This window comes from Phacochoerus africanus, chromosome 14, assembly GCF_016906955.1.
Source record: "Phacochoerus africanus isolate WHEZ1 chromosome 14, ROS_Pafr_v1, whole genome shotgun sequence".
Classification (NCBI taxonomy): Eukaryota; Metazoa; Chordata; class Mammalia; order Artiodactyla; family Suidae; genus Phacochoerus; species Phacochoerus africanus.
This window is the reverse complement of record NC_062557.1, coordinates 21,414,565-21,437,865: the sequence shown is the minus strand read 5'-3', so window position 1 is coordinate 21,437,865 and position 23,301 is coordinate 21,414,565. Positions and strand designations below refer to the sequence as shown.

General features: G+C 47.8%; 2 protein-coding genes across 2 annotated transcripts; both read right to left on the bottom strand.

Annotated features, from left to right (window-relative positions):
- Nucleotides 1–2,143: 2,143 nt before the first annotated feature.
- On the bottom strand, nt 2,144–7,623 carry LOC125115076 (keratin, type I microfibrillar, 47.6 kDa). The gene is made up of 7 exons (XM_047758825.1): nt 7,263–7,623; nt 6,183–6,265; nt 5,511–5,667; nt 4,097–4,258; nt 3,873–3,998; nt 3,471–3,691; nt 2,144–2,558 (listed from the first exon to the last, which is right to left on the bottom strand). Exons 1-7 carry the CDS (start codon nt 7,608–7,610, stop codon nt 2,438–2,440), a joined length of 1,218 nt encoding a protein of 405 aa, XP_047614781.1. The 5' UTR covers nt 7,611–7,623; the 3' UTR covers nt 2,144–2,437.
- Nucleotides 7,624–15,562: 7,939 nt separating this feature from the next.
- Nucleotides 15,563–23,116, bottom strand: LOC125114275 (keratin, type I cuticular Ha3-II-like). The gene is made up of 7 exons (XM_047757477.1): nt 22,732–23,116; nt 19,982–20,064; nt 18,583–18,739; nt 17,536–17,697; nt 17,312–17,437; nt 16,912–17,132; nt 15,563–15,998 (listed from the first exon to the last, which is right to left on the bottom strand). The coding sequence occupies exons 1-7, from the start codon at nt 23,074–23,076 to the stop codon at nt 15,878–15,880; spliced, it is 1,215 nt and encodes a 404-aa protein (XP_047613433.1). The 5' UTR covers nt 23,077–23,116; the 3' UTR covers nt 15,563–15,877.
- Nucleotides 23,117–23,301: the final 185 nt, after the last annotated feature.

The following is a 23,301-nucleotide window of genomic DNA, read 5'->3' as shown; positions in this document are numbered from 1 at the left end:
CCATCATGTTCTACCCCCAAGAGATTGGGTATAGTTCCCTGTGCTGGACAGCAGGACCTCATTGCCCATCCATTCTGCATGGAATAGTTTGCATCTACCAGCCCCAAACTCCCCTTCCGTCCCAATTCCTCTCCCTCCCCCCTGGCAACCACAGGTCTGTTCTCTAGGTCTGTGATCCTTCAGGTCTGAAAATTCTGATTGCGGCAATCAGTGAGGGTGCTATTAGCTTGGTAGAGTCAGAGTTGTAGCTGCCGGCCTGTACCATAGCCACAGCAATGCAGGATCCAAGCCGCATCTGCGACCTACAGCACAGCTCACGGCAATGCGGGATCCTTAACCCACTGAGCAAGGCCAGGGAGCAAACCAGCAACCTCATGGATGCCAGTCAGATTCGTTAACGGCTATGGCATGACGGGAACTCCTAAATGCTCTTTCACTATCAGCATCAATCAAATCCATCCCTTTAGCTCCCATCCCCTGGCTACTGAGAGCCCAGAACAACCCTGGGTGAGAGAACCAGGGCTTGCACCAAATGATTCTACACACACCTTCACACAATGGAGACGCCGTGGGTGAATTCACACGTCTGAGAAAGTGTACATGGATAAGTCTCATGCTAATCCCTCGTGATGAAAAGGGAGAATCTTTTTGATCAAAACAAAACTGTCTTGAGCTCCCGCTGTGGCACAATGGAATCAGTGGCATCTCTGCAGCGCTGGGACACAGGTTCGATTCCCAGCCCTGCACAGTGGGTTAAGGATCTGGTGTTGCTGCAGCTGCAGCTTAAGTATAACTGAGGCTCCAATCTGATCCTTGGCCTGGAAACTCCATATGCTTCTGGGTGGCCAAAGAGAAACAAACAAACAAACAAAACTGTCTTACTTTTATCTCTTAACTCACTCATGTGGTGTTCCAAAGAGTTTCCGCCCACAGCTTTAAGTCATGTTGAAATGCTATGTGCCAGTCCATATGCAGAGGGTACGGGGCTCACTCATCCACTGGGTATCACAGTATTTCATCTTATACCCCCGTCAGAAAAGTTTTGCATGTTCACAGCCTATACACTTACTTTTTTTTTTTTTTTTAAACTGCACCCGCAGCATATGGAAATTCCCAGGCCAGGGGTCAAGTCATAGCTGCAGCTGCAAGGCTATGCCACAGCCACAACATCACCAGATCTGGGCCGTATCTGAAACCTATGACACACAGCAATGTAGGATGCTTAATCCACTGTGCCAGGCCAGGGATCAAACCCACATCCTCAAAGAGACAACGTTGGATCCTTAACCCACTGAGCCACAATGGGAACTTCCACTTACTTTTTTTTTTTTTCTTTTGCCTTTTCTAGGGCCGCATCCACAGCATGTGGAGGTTCCCAGGCTAGGGGTCGAATCAGAGCTGTAGCCACCGACCTACACCAGAGCCACAGCAACGCAAGATCCAAGCCGAGTCTGCAACCTACACCACAGCTCATGGCAACGCCAGATCCTTAACCCACTGAGTGGTGCCAGGGATCAAACCTGCAACCTCATGGTTCCTAGTTGGATTCATTAACCATTGCGCCACGACGGGGACTCCTGCTTATTTTTATGTTTTGTTTGTTTGTTTGCTGCACCCACGGAATGCAGAAATTCCTGGGCCAGGGATCAAACCCAAGCCACATCTCCTTAACCACTAGGTCGCCAGGAAACTCCTATTCATGCATATGATACGTGTCTATACTACAGCTGTAAAATGTGATGCGTGTGATAAAACATACATTACATATTACTAACAAAAATTTTTCAAGGAACACGTAATCTGTGATAAAAACTTTTAAAATTATAATTGTTTTTCATACTAAGTGGCCATAAACATTTGCCCTTGTTACTGAACCAGACTAATGCAGGTGCTTATCATATTCAGATGAGGCCTCTTGCCTCTGTGGTCCCACAGGTTCCCGGCTGGCCCACGGCCATGCTGGGACTCGTCGTGCTTAATGAACATTAATTAATGGTGATGACGACTTTTCAGAAAAGGATTAAACTCGACAGTCCTCCTTTGCTTTCAAGTGGCTTTATAAGAAGCACATACACTTAGAGTGGCCACTTGGAATGGAATGAATACAAATGAGAATCGTCACTGCTTTGCAAGAGGAATATTTATTAGGCGATTCATAAAGGGATTTGGAGAGCTACCAGACAGGTCGAAGCAACAGAAAGAATCACACAACCGCATGCGTTCCCAGCCCAAACATGTCAGACCATCAGGTCACGGGATAACTACAAGAGAGCGGCGTCGAAGGAAGAAGATCAGGTGAGCCTGGACATTCTCCTTGCAGACCATGAGTTATGGGGATGCCTGGAGTGGGGTCTACGGCTTGATGGTGGACAGAGAGCAGGGCTGGTCCCTCATCGGTCTTTCGTCTTCACACAATCCTCCTGCGGGCCCCAGCCATCTAGCACCTAAAGGTGTTACAGGACTTGAAGCAGGTGCGAGGGCCACAAGGGGTGCAGGAACTGCTGACACAGTGCCCAATGGGCTGTGCGCTGGTCGTGGCGCAGGGGTTGCTGGGCAGCCTGGGACACAGAATTAGTAGCTCATCAGCACAAGAGGGATAATAAAAAATAAATAAAGGAGGGGCTTGACCCCAAGGAGACCTGGAATGAGCCAAAGCCATTCTCTGGCATCTTAGGAAGCTGCATCTTACTCCACTCACTCCCACAGAGCTCAGAGACAGTGGAGGAAAAGAGCAAAGAAGACACGGGGTGGAAGCCTGGCCCTCGCTCTGGGAGCCTGGAGCCCTGGGGAAGTTCTCTCATCCCCCCAAGCCCCAGCCTCCTCACCTGTAAGACAGACTGGTTATACACATTTCAAAGACTGTCTTCGTGAAAATATCTTCTCTGACAAGTCCTAGACCCTACGCGTTTTTGAGCCATCCCCTTTTGTGATAGTCAAATGCTGATCTCTAAAACGGTTGGACGGATCCCTGTTCTGCCTGCCTTGGGTGATCCCAGCAAGGACCAAAGAAACAATGGATTTGAAAGCGTGGGTGACATCCAAAAGCACCGGCCAAGGACACGTGACGGCGATGGTGGTTTTGTTTTCCCTTTTGCGGAAGGTGCAAATTTCTATTTACCCATCCGCCTCCAAAAGCTGACCAGTGGAGGAAACAGTTCATCTTTGTCCTTTTTGTTTGTTTGTTTTTGCTTTTTAGGGCTGCATCCACGGCATGTGGAAGTTCAAATTGGGGTCAAATCGGCCTACACCACAGCCACAGCAACACCCGATCTGAGCCACGTCTGGGACCTACGGCACAGCTGATGACAATGCCAGATACTCAACCCACTGACTGAAGCCAGGGATCGAACCCGCCTCCTCATGGATACTGGTCAGGTTCCTTACCACTGAGCCACAACGGGAACCCCCTCTTTGTCCTTTCATAGAACCATGCACAGGCCTTTCAGAAGTGCCACGTTCTGGGTACTCACTTGCAGTCCTCGCTCTCCAGCAGCCCCCGGTACGTGTTGATCTCACTCTCCAGCCGGGCCCGCACGTCCAGCAGCACCTGGTACTCCTGGTTCTGACGCTCCAGGTCAGCCCGGATCTCCGCCAGCTGAGCCTCCACGTTGCCGATCAGGCCCTGCACCTGGGCCAGCTGCGAGCTGTAGCGGGCCTCCGTCTCCGTCAGCGTGTTCTCCAGAGAGTCCCTCTGCGGCGGCAAGGGGGCCGGGGTCACACGCCTGCTCCCCCAAGGGCTTCTGCACGCGGTCCCAGGAGGCCACGAGACCCACAAGCTGAGGACAGGACAGCCCAAGGGCCTCCCGGGGACCCTGACCCCACCCCCCCCCCGCCCAGCTCCCCTCCTCCCCAGGAGCCTCCCCCACACCCACCAGGTTGTGCTGGGCCTGCAGCTCCACCTCCAGGGCGTTGACCGTGCGTCTCAGCTCGATGATCTCCGCCTGGTAGGACTGCAGCTGCTCCGAGCTGGACACCACCTGCTTGTTCAGCTCCTCGGTCTGAAAGGCCAGAGGGGAGGAGACGGGATCAGACCCTGCCTGCGGGGCCCCGAGGGAGGGGCCCGGGGGCCCGCGTGGCCGGGGCCCGGGATGCCCACCTGCCTGGCGAACCATTCCTCCACGTCCCTGCGGTTGGTCTCCACCAGGGCCTCGTACTGGCTCCTGGTCTCGCTGAGCACGCTGTTCAGGTCGACGGTGGGAGCGGCGTCCACCTCGATGTTGAGGCGGTCCCCGAGCTGGCTCCGGAGGGAGTTGACTTCCTGATGGAGGAAGGGGACAATTCAGAGTCTCACAAAGGATCCTGATGCTCTTTTCTGAAAGAGTGCAGGTCAACTTTTGACCATGCCTCAGCTTTTTCAAAGCTCCATTCCCTCTGATCCTCCCAATTAACTGGGTTCTGGATTCATTGACTAGCCTGTGTATTCCCCTTTGCAGAGTGCTTTCAAGTCCGTGGCCTTTTCCCACCCTTGCACTCAGCATACCACTCCTCATTTAGAGAAGGACAGGAGTTTGGACTCAGAGCTGAGATGTGATGAGCCATGATTTAAACCTTGGAGCCCAAACACCAGGCTGGTGTTCTTTCTAGTATGCCATGGAGCCTCTGATTTGATTCTTAACCATGGCTAATGGGTTAGAGTCCAGCTAAAGAGGAAACAAAGAATGCTTACTTCAAAATCTGCCATCCTGGGCTAGAATGAACCTAACCGCGGATTTATTGATTTCCCTAGTTTAGCATTTGCTAAAACAAGTAACTTTCTGTTCATTTCACAGCTAATCTCTTCTCAGAGCCAACATACCTTCGAGCTTGGGCTTCAGTGGATGTCAGACAGATTTGATTGGGCTTCATGTCTACCCCTGACTAGAAAGCTTCTAGAAGCTTCTTAAAGTCCTCAAGCACTTCCTCCATAAAAGGAGAACTACTTCTGGGCTTCTAAGCACTTAGCACAGAGTGGGGCACATAGTAAGTCCTCAGTTACTGTGAACGCTCCTCACCCTTTACATTGTTCTGGGATTTAAGGTTTGCACAAAATATCAATCTTCTTTATCGTGCAATTAATCAAGCAACAACGTGAGGGCTTTTCACTGTTTCCTTCAGGCAACACTGAATAGCAGAAAGCGCTCTGGAGCACGAGAGAGGAGAGCTGGGTTGTGTTTCCAGCTCAACGCTCTGGCTCTCGCAACGTGGCCCTCTGCAGTTACTAAAATGGAAAATTGGGGTGAAAGATCCCTGCAGCTCCGTGTGCTCCAACCTGGGCGCGGAAGAGGCTGTGGATGCTGCCTGGCAGTTGACCTTTCCCCATTCCCGCGCTGGCCAGCTTCCTTCACTTTCATTCCTGCCGCCGGCAGAAAACCCCTCGCCTCCTCTCACGGATTTGTAGATTACTCATTCTCTACAAATCCCTTTTTGTTTGGAGAATAGATTTCTCCGCTAGGGGAGCCTCTCCCATAGCCCGTGGCAGTTGGAAACAGGCCTTGGCGCATTTGAGCCTGTCGCTCTGTGGGGAAGTTCACCTGCTCGTGGTTCTGCTTGAGGCAGAGCAGCTCCTCCTTCAGGGACTCCACCTGGGCCTCCAGGTCAGCCTTGCAGAGGGTCAGCTCGTCCAGGATCCTGCGCAGGCCGTTCAGGTCTGCCTCCACCAGTTGCCGCAAGGACACCTCCGTCTCATACCTGTGATACGGGAGCATCAGGGGCAGGCCTGACCTTGACTCTGGCTTGGTTTGGTTTGATTTGTCAGACGAGTGGGAGTTGGGACTTGGGGGTTTTACAGCCATCTTGTTCATTTAGGTTTTCAACATGGAGCCATAGCTCCTGATGGAAAAAGCATTAGTAATTATTTTTTTAATAGATGAGGAGCCAGTGGGTGTCATGGGATAAGAGCCTATATACCATGAGATTTCCAAAAGGAATGCACGTCCCCCATTCTCCTGATTGGATTCTGTGCACCATGGAGCATCAGGGGCCATGACTTCTACATTGGATGGGATGGGGAGACATCCGCTACAGAGGAAATGCGGGCAAGGAATCTGACTCTAGAGAAGGAGCCTCTGAGCTCTGGTGAGCAGTGGCTCTGTGGATCTTGGGGAAACTGTCCAGGGAAACTTGGTCAGTGTTTCCTGGTACATAGGACAGGTTAAGAGGAGGGAGAGGAGAGAGGGAAGACAACAGCCCCCTTGCCCACTCACTTGGTCCTGAAGTCATCAGAAGCCAGCTTGGCATTGTCGATCTGCACCACCAGCCTGGCATTCTCAGACTTGCTGCACAGGATCTACAAGACCCAAAACGCTCTAGAAGGAGCTTGGTTGTCTGTTAGCCAACAACAATCCCTACTAATCCACTTACGTGGAAGGAACAGAATGAGGAGTCACAGGGAATCTTATATAAGATTATTCAATGCTGTCCACATGCAATAGCTGCTCAATAAACATTTAAGAAACCAAACGTGGGGCGAAATAAAAGAACATGGGCACGTGCAAGAGAAGTATCAACAGACACATAATTTTTCCTTTTCTTTCCTAATAAGCAATATGGAGAAACCAATTAAAAAAATAAGTGATTTTTCTCTTTAAAAACCTCCTATATGTCTGACATAGTTGCAGGAGCTAAAGATACAAAAATGGATAAGCACTAATCCTGCCCATAAGAAATTTCCCATACAGTAGGAGAAATCCTAGTGATTGGAGGGGGCTGAGTCAGGGACAGCGCCACGCCATCCCAGCCATTGAGGATGGCTTGGCGCTCTGTCCTTCTAGATAGTTTCCACTCTTTCCGATTTTAGCCAACCTTTTTAACGCCCTCATTAGACACTTGTGAACAGGGAAGCCCGGAGGCCTCTAGGTCAAGACGATGAGGTCAGGATAACTAGATACCCAGAGGAACACAGCCAGGAGAGGTCAGGGCAGTCAAAAACCCAAATGAGGGAGAAAGACAGAAAGTTCCACTTTCTCAGCTTCCTCCTATGGTAAAGCCTTTTTTCTCACCTCAGGGTAATCATTCAGGAGTCTTGGCAAATGCTCGGAAGCCTTCAGAGGCAGCATTTAATTACAGTTTAGGTATGTAAAGTGCAGCCACCTCTGCAAAGACTAGCACTATGCAAATATTCAGACCTAACAGTCCTGGATTGGGCCCTCAAGGAAACAGAATAGAAAAGCAAGACTTCAACCCCTGGGTTTCAGTCACACCAAGAGTTTATATAGTTTCTTAATCCTAGTTCAGATTCCCTCCCTACAGTTTCCTGCTGGAGGCAGTGGGTGCCCACCCCTCACCTTCTGCTGGAGCTCCTCGATGGTCCGGAAGTAGGACTGGTAGTTGGGACACACCAGGGGCTCCTGCTGCTGAGACCGCTCCAGGATCTGCCTCTCCAGCTCCGCGTTGTCCCGCTCCAGCTGGCGCACCTTCTCCAGGTAGTTGGCCAGCCGGTCGTTCAGAAACTGCATGGTCTCCTTCTCGTTGCCATTGAAGGAGCCCTCGCAGAACCAGTTGCCGCTGCTCACAGTGGCAGGGATGTTGCAGGCCCCAGGTAGGGTGATACCCTGGCAACTGGAGGGCACGCAGGGCCTGGAGGAGGAGCTGGAGCGGCAGCTCAGGTTGGGCAGGCAGAAGTTGTAAGGCATGATGCTGGAGAAATTGAAGTACCCAGCTGAAGACAGAGTTCAAGTTCTCCAAGCCACAGGGCTGTGGGTCTCCTTCTTCTGGGCAGCATTTATACCCCTTCCACAGAGGGTGTGGACCTTGAAGACTGCCCTTTTTTTTTCTTACTCATTTTATGGTCAAAAGCCCTTCCCCTTGGTTTGCTATGTTTCCTCAAAAGAGTCCCTCATCTCATAAAAGACTTTACTCGGGCTTCTTGCTAACTCAGAACTCCGCTTCCATGCTGTGCATCAGTGAAGAGCTTCATGGTGTGGCTTCAAAGAGGTGGACTCATGAAAGCCCTGGCCTTCATTAGTGGGGTGTGGTGGGTCCAGGGACACGATTACTTCTTCACTTCCTGGCCTGGCAGCTCTGACTCCTTGGCAAGCCTCTGGCTCCTCTTGCTGAGGTGGAAAAGCATAACCTTTGCCCATGTATCATTTGCTAGGTCAGATTTCCAAATGTCAAATTCCAAACTCGTACTCCTCAGAGGAATGGATTCCTCCTGGGACCATTAAAACAGTGGCCACATTTCCTGATATGCTGAGTGTCATCCGTATCTATAATGATGGCCATCAACAAAATAACAGATGTCACTAGCATCAGAATTCGTATAGGGCACTGCAAGGAATGGAAGATAGGACCAGGGTTGTGGTCAGAAGGTGCTCACACTTACTGAGCACCTGTACAACCCAAGGCCGTGCTAGACACTCTTTACAAACATGATCTCATGTACATCTCACCAGGACCCTTCTAGATACATGATAGAATTCCCATTTTACAGATGGGCAAATGGAAGCACAGAGGAGCATCAGGTTACTGTGTTGTGAAGCCATGCTTCCAACACAGATCTCTTCCTTCCTTCATACTAGGCTGCTTAAATTAACGAATTACCTCCTTTCCTAACTTCTTCGGACAAGCCATCTCTCTTAGTCACAGCAATTAGATAAGAAGAAAATAAAAGAAATCCAAATGGGAAAGGAAGGGGTAAAATTGTCACAGTTTGGGAGTTTTCTTGTGGTGCAGTGAGTTAAGGATCTGGCATTGCTGCTGCAGTGGCCTGGGTCACTGCTGTGCAACAGGTTTGATCCCTGCTGCAGGAACGTCCATATGCCATGGGTGTGCCCAAAAAAAAAGTCATAATTTGCCAATAACATGGTGCTATATATAGAAAACCCTGAAAATACCACCAAAATATATATGTAAATATATGAACTAATAAAAATTCAGTAAAATTGAAGGATACAAAATTAATATGCATAAATACATACTATTTCTATACAGTAATGATGACCTATCAGAAAGAGAAATTAAGAAAACAATACCATTTATAACTGCATCAAGAATTAATCTAATCAAAGAAGTGAAAGAACTGTACTCTGAAAACTATAAGACACTGATGAAAGAAATTGAAGACAACACAAATAAATGGAAAGCTATACTGAACTGGAAGAATTAATATTGTTAAAATGTCCATACTACCCAAAATTAATAAATCAATGCCATTCCTATCAAAATACAGACAGTATTTTTCACAAAACTAGAACAAATAATCCTAAAATTTGCATAGAGCCACAAAAGACCTTGAGAGCCAAAAAAACTGGAGAAAGAACAAAGCTGGAGGTGTTATGCCCCTTGATATCAAATTATAATACAAATATAGAAATCAGAACAGTACAGCACTATAGAAATCAAAACAGTACAGCACTGGCACAAAAACAAAAATATAACTCAACGGACAGAATAGAAAGCCCAGATTAATGTTCAATTAATCTTTGACAAAGGAGACAGAATATACAATGTAGAAAAGATATCCACTTTAATAAATAGTGCTGGGAAAACTGGACAACTACATGCAAAAGAATAAAACTGGACCTTTTATTACACCACATACAAAAATAAACTCAGAATGGAATAAAGACTTAAATGTACGATCATAAACTGTAAAATTCCTAGAAGAAAACACAGGCAGTACACTCTTTGATTTGACTTTAGTAAGGTTTTTTTAGATATGTCTCCTCAGGCAAGGGAAACAAAAGCAAAAATAAATAAATGGGACTACACAAAACTAAAAACCTTTTGCACAGAAAAAAAAAAATCAAAATGAAAAGGCAACCTAATGAATGGGAGAAAATATTTGCAAATTATACATTGGATAAGGGGTTAATATCCAAATTATATGAATAAATCTTACAACTAATATCCAAAAAAATCCAATTTAAAAATGAATAGAAGACCTGAATGTACATTTCTCCAAAGATGTACAGATTGCCAACAGGCATATAAAAAGATGCTCAACATCACTATTCATGAGGGAAATGCAAAGAAAAATTACAATGAGATATCACCTCACTCCTGTCAGGATGGCTGTCATCAAAAAGACAACAAATAAGTGTTGGCAAGGATGTGGATACAAGGGAATATTTGTGCACTGTTAGTAAATAGGTATAGTCACTATTGAAAAGAATCTTGAGATGTCTCAAAAGTAAAAACAGAACTATCACAAAACCCAGCAACTCCACTTCTGGGTATTTACCCAAAGGGGGGAAAAAACATTACAAAGAAAATATAGATGCACCCTTACGTTCATTGCATCATTAAATACAACATCCAAGATATGGAGGAAACCCTAAATGTCCCATCAATAGATGAGCAGATAAAGAAGATGTGAAAGACATGAAATGAAATATTACTCAGCCATAGAATGAAAATAGACCTGTGGTGAAAATTGGATAGACCTAGAGGCTGTTAGGCTCAGTGAAATAAGTCAGACAGAGTAAGACAAATACCGCATGATTTCACTTACATGTGGAATCTAAAAGAGAAAACAAATTGACAAAACAGAAACAGTCATAGATATGGGGAGAAAACTGGTGGTTGCCATAGGAGGAGGGGGCTGGGGAGTTGGGCACAATAGGTGAAAGGAATTGAGATACAGACTTCCAGTTATAAAATAAGTAAGTTAGGAGGAAGTGATGTACTGCAAGGGGAATATATGAAACCACACTGTAATGGCTCCGTACGGCGACAGATGGTTAACGGACTTATTGTGGTGATCATTTCACAAGGTATTTGATTGTTAGATTACTATGTTGTGCACCTGAAACTAACATAATACTATATGTCAACTAACTTCCTTGAAAGAGAGAGAGAAAGGAAGGGAAGGAAGAAGGACGGGAGGAAGGAAGGAGGGAGGGAGGGAGGGAGGAAGGAAGGAAGGAAGGAAGGAAGGAAGGAAGGAAGGAAGGAAGGAAGGAAGGAAGGAAGGAAGGAAATAAATGAGGAGGATTGAAGCGTCTAAGGAGAAGAGTGATGCACTTTATTACTGATGAACCGTGTTTGGAAGGAGTGACGGAATCTATACAGGAAGTCTTCAGCAGGTCCTTGCAGTTGCCAGAACACAATTCATGACAGGGATGATAATGGCAGGTATGACCCTGGTGTAGATGTGAAAGGCGGAGCAAGAGCCAAGGGAGCGTCTACAAAGAGAAGACCAACAAGTGCCTGAAGGCCGAGAGTTGGGGACTTTCCCAACCAGAGAACAGGAGATGGAAAGAATCACACAGAAATGGAGAAACTAGGAGAGAAAAATGGAGAGAGCCAGTTCATGGCATCACAGAAATCCAGAGAGGAGAGAGCTTCAAAGCAAAGGTGAAAGTCAAAGCTGTCAAGGGCAGCAAAGGGCCTTCTAAGATCAGACCACAGAGAGGGACGTGGATATGTTGACCAGCAAGTTCCCAAGACCCTTCCAAGGTCACACAGAAATGCCTACCATGTACGGCACCCACGTTGTTAAAGTAACTCCACACTCAGCTTTGGTAAAATGAGACTTTAATGTCCAAAGTTGAGATGTTCTTCAATTAGAAAAGTGCTGCCACCATCCATTTGTACACCTGATTATAGAGCTTGTGAGCTTTGGTCTTACCAATATGGACTTTTTACAATAATTAGAATGTATGTTAAGCAGTTTAAAGATGTCAAGCTTGTTTGGATTTGATGATTCATAATGGTGGGTGATTTAGCACCAATTACCCAAGAAGCATAAGCACTGGGAACTGCCCATGCCTATAACTCTACTTCTGTGTTGTCACAAGGCATAAAATGAGATTTATTTGAACCTCAAGAGAGATGATGAGGAAAGAACTTAGCTGTGTGCCGAGATACATTGACCAGGGAAGGAAGAGGCTCCTTGCTGTTGTCCTGGCAGAGGACAGAGCCGAACTCAGAGAAAGATGCTCAGAGCAGAGTCCAGCCTCTCAGCTACAAATGCAGATCCAAGACCAGACGGCTTTGCTTCTGGCTCTTTCCTTCCTTCTACCTCCGAAGGTAGATCCCACATGCCAAAATAGTTAGAAGAGAGGAAAAATCTTAAAGCTGGTGGTGTCAGGGGCCTTAGTGATCATCTCACCCAACCTTCTCATTTTACAGATAGGGAAACGGAGGCTCAGAAGAGAGAAATGGCTTATTTGAGGTCACATAGTTAGAACCCAAATCTGCTGACCCCTGTTGTATTCCCACCCCCCACCACCATATTGCAGACATGTTGAGTAATTTCATAACCAATCTGATCTCCTGCTACCTCAGGGCAGAAATCAAAGGCAGGGAGGAAAACAAACAAAAAACAAACAAAAACCCCAAAATCTTGTCATCTGTAGGTATGCTCCCTTGAAGAAGAATGAAGTCATGACAGAATTCAGCCATACGAAAGTTCCTTGCTGTCTCCCTGATTTAAACTGGTTTTTCTGTATTGATGACACTATCCTGTCCCAATGGTTTGGAGTAATTTAGATACAATTATATCCCATCAGTTGGAGGAAAGTGACCCTACTCAAGAGCTACATACTTACCCCAAGCACGGTACACAAATAGAGTCTTAACAAAATTGAAAATCTGATTTTAACAATGAGGACAATTGAGAGAGAAAAAGAACCACACAGCAGTGATGACACCAGATGCTTTTAAATGGTAAGATTATGAATATGATTTTTTTTTCCTCCTCCACTGTTTATTCTCCCCCAATATTTTGGAACATGTATGTATTGCTTCTGCAAAAGAAAAAGAAACAAAATGTTTACACTAAAATCTCCAAAAGGGAGTTCTTACAAGTCTTCTAAAGAAGTAAAGAGATATAAAAGGTCCCAGGTACGTCTCCTCTCCCAATATAACCACTAAATTGCACGGAGGCTTGTTATTCAGGAAATGAAGCCTCTGTCATGACTGGCACTCCCATCTTTGTGATCACTGCTGACTTTGCCAATTCCAAAGGTGAGCTATTCAGAAGTGATGCAGGGAAACCAAGCTTCCTGTGGGATCAAAAGGCCTGGAGCTCATGAATTTGCTGATGTGTGGGTCTGAGCTTCTGGTAATGAGACTACCAAGACGTACAATCCTTGGGGAAAAGTTCTGCCAGCGGACGGTCATCCCACATCCAAGAGCAGGTATTAGGATCACAGCACCAAGCCACACTCTTAGAATGGACTTCCCCCGCACAACGGGAACTCCCTATAGACATCTGGTTTTTGTTCTTTTATTTGTTTGGAATATCTCATAACTGGCCATTTAAAATAAGAAATAGCATCATTGGAGTTCCCGTCGTGGCTCAGTGGTTAACGAATCCGACTAAGAACCATGAGGTTGCGGGTTCGATCCCTGGCCTTGCTCAGTGGGTTATGGATCTGGCGTGGCCGTGAGCTGTGGTGTAGGTTGCAGACACAGCTCGGATCCCGCCTTGCTGTGGCTCTGGCACAGGCCAGAGGCTACAGCTCCGATTGGACCCCTAGCCTGGGAACCTCCATATGCCACAGGAGCAGCCCAAGAAATTGCAAAAAAAAAAGGAAAGAATGAAAGAAATGGCATCATTGCCTTTTTACACTGGGTAGAAAATCATAGACCACTGGCACCGGACTTCAGAGCCATGAGTCTTGCCCAGCATGTGAAATGAGTAGTGACACTGAGCCCTACCCAGATAGCTCAGAAAGCAGTTCAGCTTGGTCCTTAGAAAATGTGATCTCCCTGCCTTTCTTTTCTCTTCTGCACCAAAGAAAGCACTGTGATAGAGACAAGGACTCAGGCTGACCTCCCCAGGACCCGTTTCTCCCATTGACACAGAAACAAGCCTTCCTTTGATGCTTTCTACAAGCACAACAAGAACAAAGTGTCTTCACTGTGTTGAGAAACTTGACCCTGGCGCACAACGCATAGAACACTGCCTTTCGGAGGCACCCATCCCTGATAAAGACAGCTGCGGGTAACTGTTGGTGGGCAGTGGTACCAGCACAAATGGAAACTGACGGGCTAGGCTGCACAAGGGCATGTGTACAAGGCAGGAAGGTGGCTCCTGAGCATGAACTCACACTGAAGGAAGAGAGGCTAAGCTCCAGTGGGGTCTGGGACATTCTGAGGGCAGCATGGAGGGCCAGTCAGTTATCGTTCAGGGTCTCATGCCCGAGGTCTAAGAAGGGAGCACCAACATCAACAATGGCAGAGCAAACATTCAAAGAACAGGAGCATGAGAAGAAGACGTTAAGACCAACATTGGAGCGGGCATGGTCAAAGCCAGAGGAGGCGGTGTCAGCTTCATGTCAAGGAGAGAACAACGAGTGGTGCAGCCAAAGACAGGGACAGTGGCCCTGCGCAGACCCCAGCACACACGGCTGGGCAGACATCAGTGGGCACTGGTAGGAGTCGGGCATCAGCGTAGCTGTCACTTTTAGCATTGGCCAAGACTCAACACCCTAGTTTGATTCTAAAGAACTTTGGAGGGCAGGATCCTTAAATCCAAATTTAGTCCCAGTAGATTAAAAAAATTCAGATGAGAAGAGGAACACTTTAAAAATCTGTAGAGTACTACTCAAACACCAGAGATGGCTCCTTTTACTATTATGAGATCTTCAGGATTGCCCAAAAAGAGAGTTAGAGATGTTTGGAGTACCAATAGCATCACCTGTCCCCGGGTGACAATTTCAAAGGATGCGTGTTGGGGTTTTTTTTTGGGGGGGGGGGTGGCTGTTCCTGGGCCACGGATCGAACCTGTGCCACAGCAGCAACCCAGGCCACTGCAGCGACAATGCTGGATCCTTAACCCACTGCGCCACAAGCAAACTCCCAAAGGATGCTTATTTAAAATCAGTTTTGTTCTCTCATAATCCCACCTCTCATGTAACCGATATTCAGAGAATGAACTCTGGGTTCCCCCCTAATGTTTCTAATTCCTTTGTAAGCAAGAGAAGAAGTCAGCCATGCAGTTCCTGGTGCTTGGCTCGTGTTGAATAAATGTTAGCTCCTGAACTTCTCGTAGGCACTTGGAAAAGAAAAGGTGGAATTTTTTTCATCTATTTTTTAAATTAAAGTATCGTTGATTAAATCATAGTTGATTGAATTAAAGTATAGTTGATGTTTCTTCAATTTCTGTTGTTCAGCAAAGTGACCCAATCACACACAGTTCCCCGTGCTGTACAGTAAGATCCCATTGACCATCCATTCCAAATAGAACAGTTTGCATCCAACCCCGGACCCAAATAGCCCATCCATCCCCCCCGCCCTGAAATCACAGGTCTTCTCTCCTTGGCCGTGATCTCTCTCTGTTTTGTAAACAGGATCATCTGTGCCGGATTTTAGATTCCACACATGAGTGGTATCATATGGCGGAACGTTTTTAAAAAGTTGACCGTTGTGTTTTACTGAGTAAGGCCCCCTAATGCATGTGCTTGTCATATTCAGATGAGGCCTCTTGCCTCTGTGGTCCCACAGGTTCCCGGCTGGCCCATGGCCCTGCTGGGACTCGTCATGCTTAATGAACATTAATTAATGGTGATGACGACTTTTCAGAAAAGGATTAAACTCGACAGTCCTCCTTTGCTTTCAAGTGGCTTTATAAGAAGCACATACACTTAGAGTGGCCACTTGGAATGGAATGAATACAAATGAGAATCGTCACTGCTTTGCAAGAGGAATATTTATTAGGCGATTCATAAAGGGATTTGGAGAGCTACCAGACAGGTCGAAGCAACAGAAAGAATCACACAACCGCATGCGTTCCCAGCCCAAACATGTCAGACCATCAGGTCACGGGATAACTACAAGAGAGCGGCGTCGAAGGAAGAAGATCAGGTGAGCCTGGACATTCTCCTTGCAGACCATGAGTTATGGGGATGCCTGGAGTGGGGTCTACGGCTTGATGGTGGACAGAGAGCAGGGCTGGTCCCTCATCGGTCTTTCGTCTTCACACAATCCTCCTGCGGGCCCCAGCCATCTAGCACCCAAAGGTGTTACAGGACTTGAAGCAGGTGCGAGGGCCACAAGGGGTGCAGGAACTGCTGACGCAGTGCCCAATGGGCTGTGCGTTGGTCGTGGCGCAGGGGTTGCTGGGCAGCCTGGGACACAGAATTAGTAGCTCATCAGCACAAGAGGGATAATAAAAAATAAATAAAGGAGGGGCTTGACCCCAAGGAGACCCGGAATGAGCCAAAGCCATTCTCTGGCATCTTAGGAAGCTGCATCTTACTCCACTCACTCCCACAGAGCTCAGAGACAGTGGAGGAAAAGAGCAAAGAAGACACGGGGTGGAAGCCTGGCCCTCGCTCTGGGAGCCTGGAGCCCTGGGGAAGTTCTCTCATCCCCCCAAGCCCCAGCCTCCTCACCTGTAAGACAGACTGGTGATACCCATTTCAAAGACTGTCTTCGTGAAAATATCTTCTCTGACAAGTCCTAGACCCTACGCGTTTTTGAGCCATCCCCTTTTGTGATAGTCAAATGCTGATCTCTAAAACGGTTGGACGGATCCCTGTTCTGCCTGCCTTGGGTGATCCCAGCAAGGACCAAAGAAACAATGGATTTGAAAGCGTGGGTGACATCCAAAAGCACCGGCCAAGGACACGTGACGGCGATGGTGGTTTTGTTTTCCCTTTTGCGGAAGGTGCAAATTTCTATTTACCCATCCGCCTCCAAAAGCTGACCAGGGGAGGAAACAGTTCATCTTTGTCCTTTTTGTTTGTTTGCTTTCTCTTTTTAGGGCTGCATCCACGGCATGTGGAAGTTCAAATTGGGGTCAAATCGGCCTACACCACAGCCACAGCAACACCCGATCTGAGCCACGTCTGGGACCTATGGCACAGCTGATGACAATGCCAGATACTCAACCCCACTGACTGAAGCCAGGGATCGAACCCGCCTCCTCATGGATACTGGTCAGGTTCCTTACCACTGAGCCACAACGGGAACCCCCTCTTTGTCCTTTCATAGAACCATGCACAGGCCTTTCAGAAGTGCCAAGTTCTGGGTACTCACTTGCAGTCCTCGCTCTCCAGCAGCCCCCGGTACGTGTTGATCTCACTCTCCAGCCGGGCCCGCACGTCCAGCAGCACCTGGTACTCCTGGTTCTGACGCTCCAGGTCAGCCCGGATCTCCGCCAGCTGAGCCTCCACGTTGCCGATCAGGCCCTGCACCTGGGCCAGCTGCGAGCTGTAGCGGGCCTCCGTCTCCGTCAGCGTGTTCTCCAGAGAGTCCCTCTGCGGCGGCAAGGGGGCCGGGGTCACACGCCTGCTCCCCCAAGGGCTTCTGCACGCGGTCCCAGGAGGCCACGAGACCCACAAGCTGAGGACAGGACAGCCCAAGGGCCTCCCGGGGACCCTGACCCCACCCCCCCCGCCCAGCTCCCCTCCTCGCCAGGAGCCTCCCCCACACCCACCAGGTTGTGCTGGGCCTGCAGCTCCACCTCCAGGGCGTTGACCGTGCGTCTCAGCTCGATGATCTCCGCCTGGTAGGACTGCAGCTGCTCCGAGCTGGACACCACCTGCTTGTTCAGCTCCTCGGTCTGAAAGGCCAGAGGGGAGGAGACGGGATCAGACCCTGCCTGCGGGGCCCCGAGGGAGGGGCCCAGGGGCCCGCGTGGCCGGGGCCCGGGATGCCCACCTGCCTGGCGAACCATTCCTCCACGTCCCTGCGGTTGGTCTCCACCAGGGCCTCGTACTGGCTCCTGGTCTCGCTGAGCACGCTGTTCAGGTCGACGGTGGGAGCGGCGTCCACCTCGATGTTGAGGCGGTCCCCGAGCTGGCTCCGGAGGGAGTTGACTTCCTGATGGAGGAAGGAGAAGGAATCAACCCACAGAACAAATTGTATGCATAAATTCTCTGAGAAAGCCAAATGTGATAGGAAGAAGATCGAGTTAGAATTTAGGAAACGTGAATTAAAGCCCAGTTGATATAAAACTCAGCTAAGTTACTTGATTCAGACTTCCAGTCTGAATCTCGCCTCGTCATGAGGCCGTTTAATTAATTCATTGCTAATATTTTTCCCGATCTAAGATTCTATCATTTCTTTCTATTTTCCCTTGGCTCAGTGATAAACCTGGCATGATAACTGGGTTAGAATTGTTGCTACTTAAATATAGAGAAACTAGATTTAATTCATCCCATTTACTTCCTGTCTTTTCACCATCACACACGGTCCATGAGGAGTTGTTTCCTCTTCATCCAAACATCTAATATTTGAGAATAGCCTAGTATTGTATTCGACCCTGAGTCCTGAATCAACCATTATTTCAGGGCCTTCGTTTCTCCCATTTTCCACATCCATACATGCATGGCTCCATCCATCCATCTATTCATCCACCCATTCACCCATCCATCTGCTTGTTTATCCAGCTTGGGTTCTAATATCTGGGTGACACATATTACCTCCTTCCAATCTTAGTTGTTAATGTGACACCTACTCAGAAGACAATAGATCTTATCAAACACCAAGAAGTATTCTAAAGCTCTGGCCGCAAGTAGAAACAGGGTAGCTGACCATACTCTTTTAGGTAAAAGAGGTGAGCTTCCCCAACAATCTTCCAAGGGTGTTTTGAGCAATCAGCAAAAGACCATTAGCTCCAGGATGCTTAGCAAAGACCTACATTATCCTGCTCGGGGGAGTTAGAGACTCTCAATATTGAGAGGTTTGGGGCTGGGACTCCCTTACCTGCTCGTGGTTCTGCTTGAGGCAGAGCAGCTCCTCCTTCAGGGACTCCACCTGGGCCTCCAGGTCAGCCTTGCAGAGGGTCAGCTCGTCCAGGGTCCTTCGCAGGCTGTTGATGTCTGACTCCACCAGCTGCCGCAAGCCCAGCTCCGTCTGGTACCTGCGTGTATAGCCAAAGGTCAAAGGCGGTTAAAGAGGAAAACCTTTTTCCTGGGCTTTACTTGGCTAACCTGGTCAGATTCATTATCCTTTGAAGTATTTGGAATGTTTTAAAGTTTTTTGATGGGGAAAAACATAACACTGGGCAGAGTGAAAATATCCATTTCCTTCCTAAGACCCACAATGGTGGTTTGTGTGGTGTACCCCATAGAGTTTTTGTTGTGGTTGTTGTTGTTTTGTCTTTTGAGGGCTGCAGCTACAGCCTACGGAAGTTCCCAGGCTAAGGGTCCAATAGGCGTTGCAGCTGCCGGCCGAAGCCACAGCCACAGCAAAGCCAGATCCGAGCCACATCTGAGACCTACACCAGGGCTCACGGCAACGTGGATCCTTAACCCACTGAGCGAGGCCAGGGGTTGAACCAGCATCCTCATGGACACTGGTTGGGTTCATTACCACTGAGCCGCAACAGGACCTCCAAGGTTTAATTGAACTTTAATTGCATTTGTTCTGAGATTCCTCACAGGCTGCTCACAGCCAAGCCCTGTCTTCTCCCCTTCTTAGGCGAGGTGGTGAATGTCATTAGCCTGCTACAGATTGTCTTGCCATCTTTTCCAACCACCCTGAGAAGCAAATTGGTATCATGAGAGAAGCACTGAATTAGAAGGCAATGAGATTCAGCCCTATCATTAGGACTGTGCACAAAGCTCCTGAATCTCTCAGAGCCCTGATTTCCTCATTTGTAAAATAGGAGCCAGACTCACGTGACATCAGGTTGGCCTGAAGGTGAAGAAATGACATACATAAAATTACATTGTGAACTGTAAAGCCCCACAAAAAATGCAGAGAATTTTTATGATTGTAATGGATGTATCTAGAAAAATCAATTGATTCCCTGAAATGGATTTTGCCTCCGATTTTTGTCCTTTAACTTCTTTCCGATGGGCTGATAATGACTAAACTGTACGAAGAGAGCAATACGAAGTTCACTTTTAAGACTGGTCCAGACATGAAGTTGAAATGGGGAAAGAATGGGTAGTTTCTTGGGCTCCTTGAAACTAAACTTAAAATGCAGAATTCTTGCTTTCAGGGAGGAGACTGACATTTAACTGAACTAACTCAATCTAAGAATCCTCTCCCTATCACGGCACACAGCTGCTTCTTGCTCGTTCCCAGAACAGAGTTCATCCCTTTGCAATCCAGCCTGTCCATTACTAGATTGCTCTGATGATTAGAAAAAACTTACTTGGTCCTGAAGTCATCGGCAGCCAGCTTGGCATTGTCAATCTGCACCACCAGCCTGGCGTTCTCAGACTTGCCACACAGAATCTGGGGACAGGATTAATTGTGACATGAGTTAAAGGAAGAAATGCATGTATACAGTGGAATATTACTCAGCCATAAAAAATAATGAAACAATGCCTTTTGCAGGAGCATGGGTGGATCTAGAGATTAGCATACTAAGTGAAGTGGGTGAGACAAAGACAAATATTTGAGATCACGTATATATGGAATCTAATAAAATGATACATAAGAACTTATTTAAAAAACAGAAACAAACTCACAGATTTCCAAACCAATTTGATAGTTTCCATAGGTGAAACCATTAGGGGGAGGGAAGAACTGGGAGGGTGGCAATAACACATACACACTACTGTATCAAACAGATGATTAATGAGAACTTACTGTGTAGCTCAGGAAAACCTATTCAATAGTTTGTAATAGTCTATATGACAAATATGGGGAAAAATAATGGCTGCATTTTTATGTACGACTGATTCACTTTGCTGTGAAACTTATACAACATTGTAAGTCAACTCTCCTCCAAGAAAGAGAAAGAAAGAAAGAAAGAAAGAAAGAAAGAAGAAAGAAAGAAAGAAAGAAAGAAAGAAAGAAAGAAAGCAAGCAAGCAAGCAGCCTTCTAACTTAAATTGAAACACTGTTTTCTTCCAAATAGCTTTGAGTCTTCTCGATTTTTCAGTTTGGGGATAAAGGGAGGATTAATTAATAGAACCGATCATTTCAAAACTAAAACAGTCAAGAAGAAATGTGCTCTTGGGCATGAATTTGTCTTTTCTTGGCAGGAACTGAACACGCTGGGTACCAAGTCAACATCCCTGTTTGCTTAGCGGGTCCTGGGACACGAAACCCAGAAAAATCCCAATCAAACCAAGACAAGTTGGTTACTTACCCTCACATTCCTTTATTCCAGCCCTGCTGACCTCTCTTCATGCTCTGCTCCTATTGCCCTGGACAAGGCTTTTGTACAAAGCTTCTACCTCTACCTGGAATGCCTGGGATAGGCTGTGAGCTCCAGAAGGAAAGAGACTGACTCAGGACTTTATCCTGCGCTCCAGCGCCACCTCATTCTCACTAATGTGGGGAGACAACTGCATGATCTTCAAGTCCCACAGCCCCCCACACACACCCTTTTCCCGTCTTTTTGTCTATTTAGGGCCACACCTGCAGCATATGGAGGTTCCCAGCCTAGGGGTCAAATGGGAGCTGTAGCTCCCATCCTACACCACAGCCACAGCAACAGCGGGATCCGAGCCATGTCTGCGACCTACACCACAGCTCACAGCAACGTGGGATCCTTAATCCACTGATCGAGGCCAGGGATCAAACCCACATCCTCACAGATACTAGTCAGGTTCGTTACCTACTGAGCCACGACGGGAACTCCCCACAGCCCCTTTCTGACGTTCACTTTGCCAGGACTACTGAAGGGTGGACGGTCCGTTCTCTCAGAGAACCAGGGGCTTGTGCACTTGAATATAAACACCTGCTCATCCTTCAGACCCTCAGACTTGCCTCTTCTGAGAAGCCCTCCCTGACCTCCACAAGGTACTAAGTCCCGCTTTTGTGCTGACTCTGTGCTGACTCCCACTTGTACTCCTATATTTCTGGCCCTAAATTCTCACATGAATCCATGCCTGCTCTGACCCACGGCACATGTGTCTGTGTAAATTAGTGAGGTTTCTGCAGTCATTGGTTCTTTTACTTTGTTAGAGACAAAATTCATCACAGCTTTGAACGTGTGAGGATTTGCTCAAGAAATCCCTAGCTCCGGAGTTCCCGTCGTGGCGCAGTGGTTAACGAATCCGACTAGGAACCATGAGGTTGCGGGTTCGATCCCTGCCCTTGCTCAGTGGGTTAATGATCCGGCGTTGCCGTGAGCTGTGGTGTAGGTCGCAGACGCGGCTCGGATCCTGCGTTGCTGTGGCTCTGGTGTAGGCTGGTGGCTACAGCTCCGATTCGACCCCTAGCCTGGGAACCTCCATATGCCGCGGGAGCGGCCCAAAGAAATAGCAAAAAGACAAAAAAAAAAAAAAAGAAAGAAAGAAAGAAATCCCTAGCTCCAAGAAATAATTCAGGTGCATATTATCATGGGGGGTGTTTTTTGGGGGGGTGGTGCTTTTTAGGGCCGCACCTGCAGCATATGGAGGTTCCCAGGCTAGGGGTTGAATCAGGGATGCAGCTGCTGGCCTACACCACAGCCACAGCAACATGGGATCCAAGCCGTGCCTGCGACCTACACCACAGCTCACAGCAACACCAGATCCTTAACCCACTGAGCAAGGACAGGGTTCGAACTTGCAACCTTATGGTTCCTAGTCGGATTTGTTTCCACTGCACCACAATGGGAACTCCCTATTTTGTTTTTAATGCTGCAAGCTCAGAAAACAAGACCAGGATATCAGAATAGGACTAAAAAGCATCAGATAATCTGGTTTTAGGTAAGAAGCCTGTTAGATTGCTCACAATGATTTGGCTCTAATGCCTTACCCTCTCCCCAGTCTCCCCACTCTTACCCAACCCCTTGTAGGGATGTCCACATAGATTTCCTAAGACAGCTTGATGCATCCTACACAAGCCAATGAAATCTACATCTTTATCATCTTCAGCACTGAATGGTCTTAAATCCATTCAGAAGTGGGTAGGTCCAATCTGGATAAAGAGTTCATCAACTGGCAGTGGGTGCCCACCCCTCACCTTCTGCTGGAGTTCCTCGATGGTCCGGAAGTAGGACTGGTAGTTGGCGCACACCAGGGGCTCCTGCTGCTGAGACCGCTCCAGGATCTGCCTCTCCAGCTCTGCATTGTCCCGCTCCAGCTGGCGCACCTTCTCCAGGTAGCTGGCCAGCCGGTCGTTCAGAAACTGCATGGTCTCCTTCTCATTGCCATTGAAGGAGCCCTCGCAGAACCAGTTGCCGCTGCTCACAGTGGCAGGGATGTTGCAGGCCCCGGGTAGGGTGATACCCTGGCAGCTGGAGGGCACGCAGGGCCTGTAGGAGGAGCTGGAGCGGCAGCTCAGGTTGGGCAGGCAGTTGTAAGGCATGATGCTGGAGGGAGCAGAGCTGGAAGATGTTTCAAAGCCTGATTCCTTTTCTCTGGTGTGAGCTGGTCCTCACCAGGCCTTTATACTCTGTCAGCGGTGGGTGTGGCACGGCGTTACCCCCTTTGACTCTCTTTACCAATTTTTCCAAGCTATTGAGCCACCTCCCATGAGTCCTTTCCCTCATAAAATGTTTTACTCTGGCTTCTTGCTAAGTCAGGACTCATC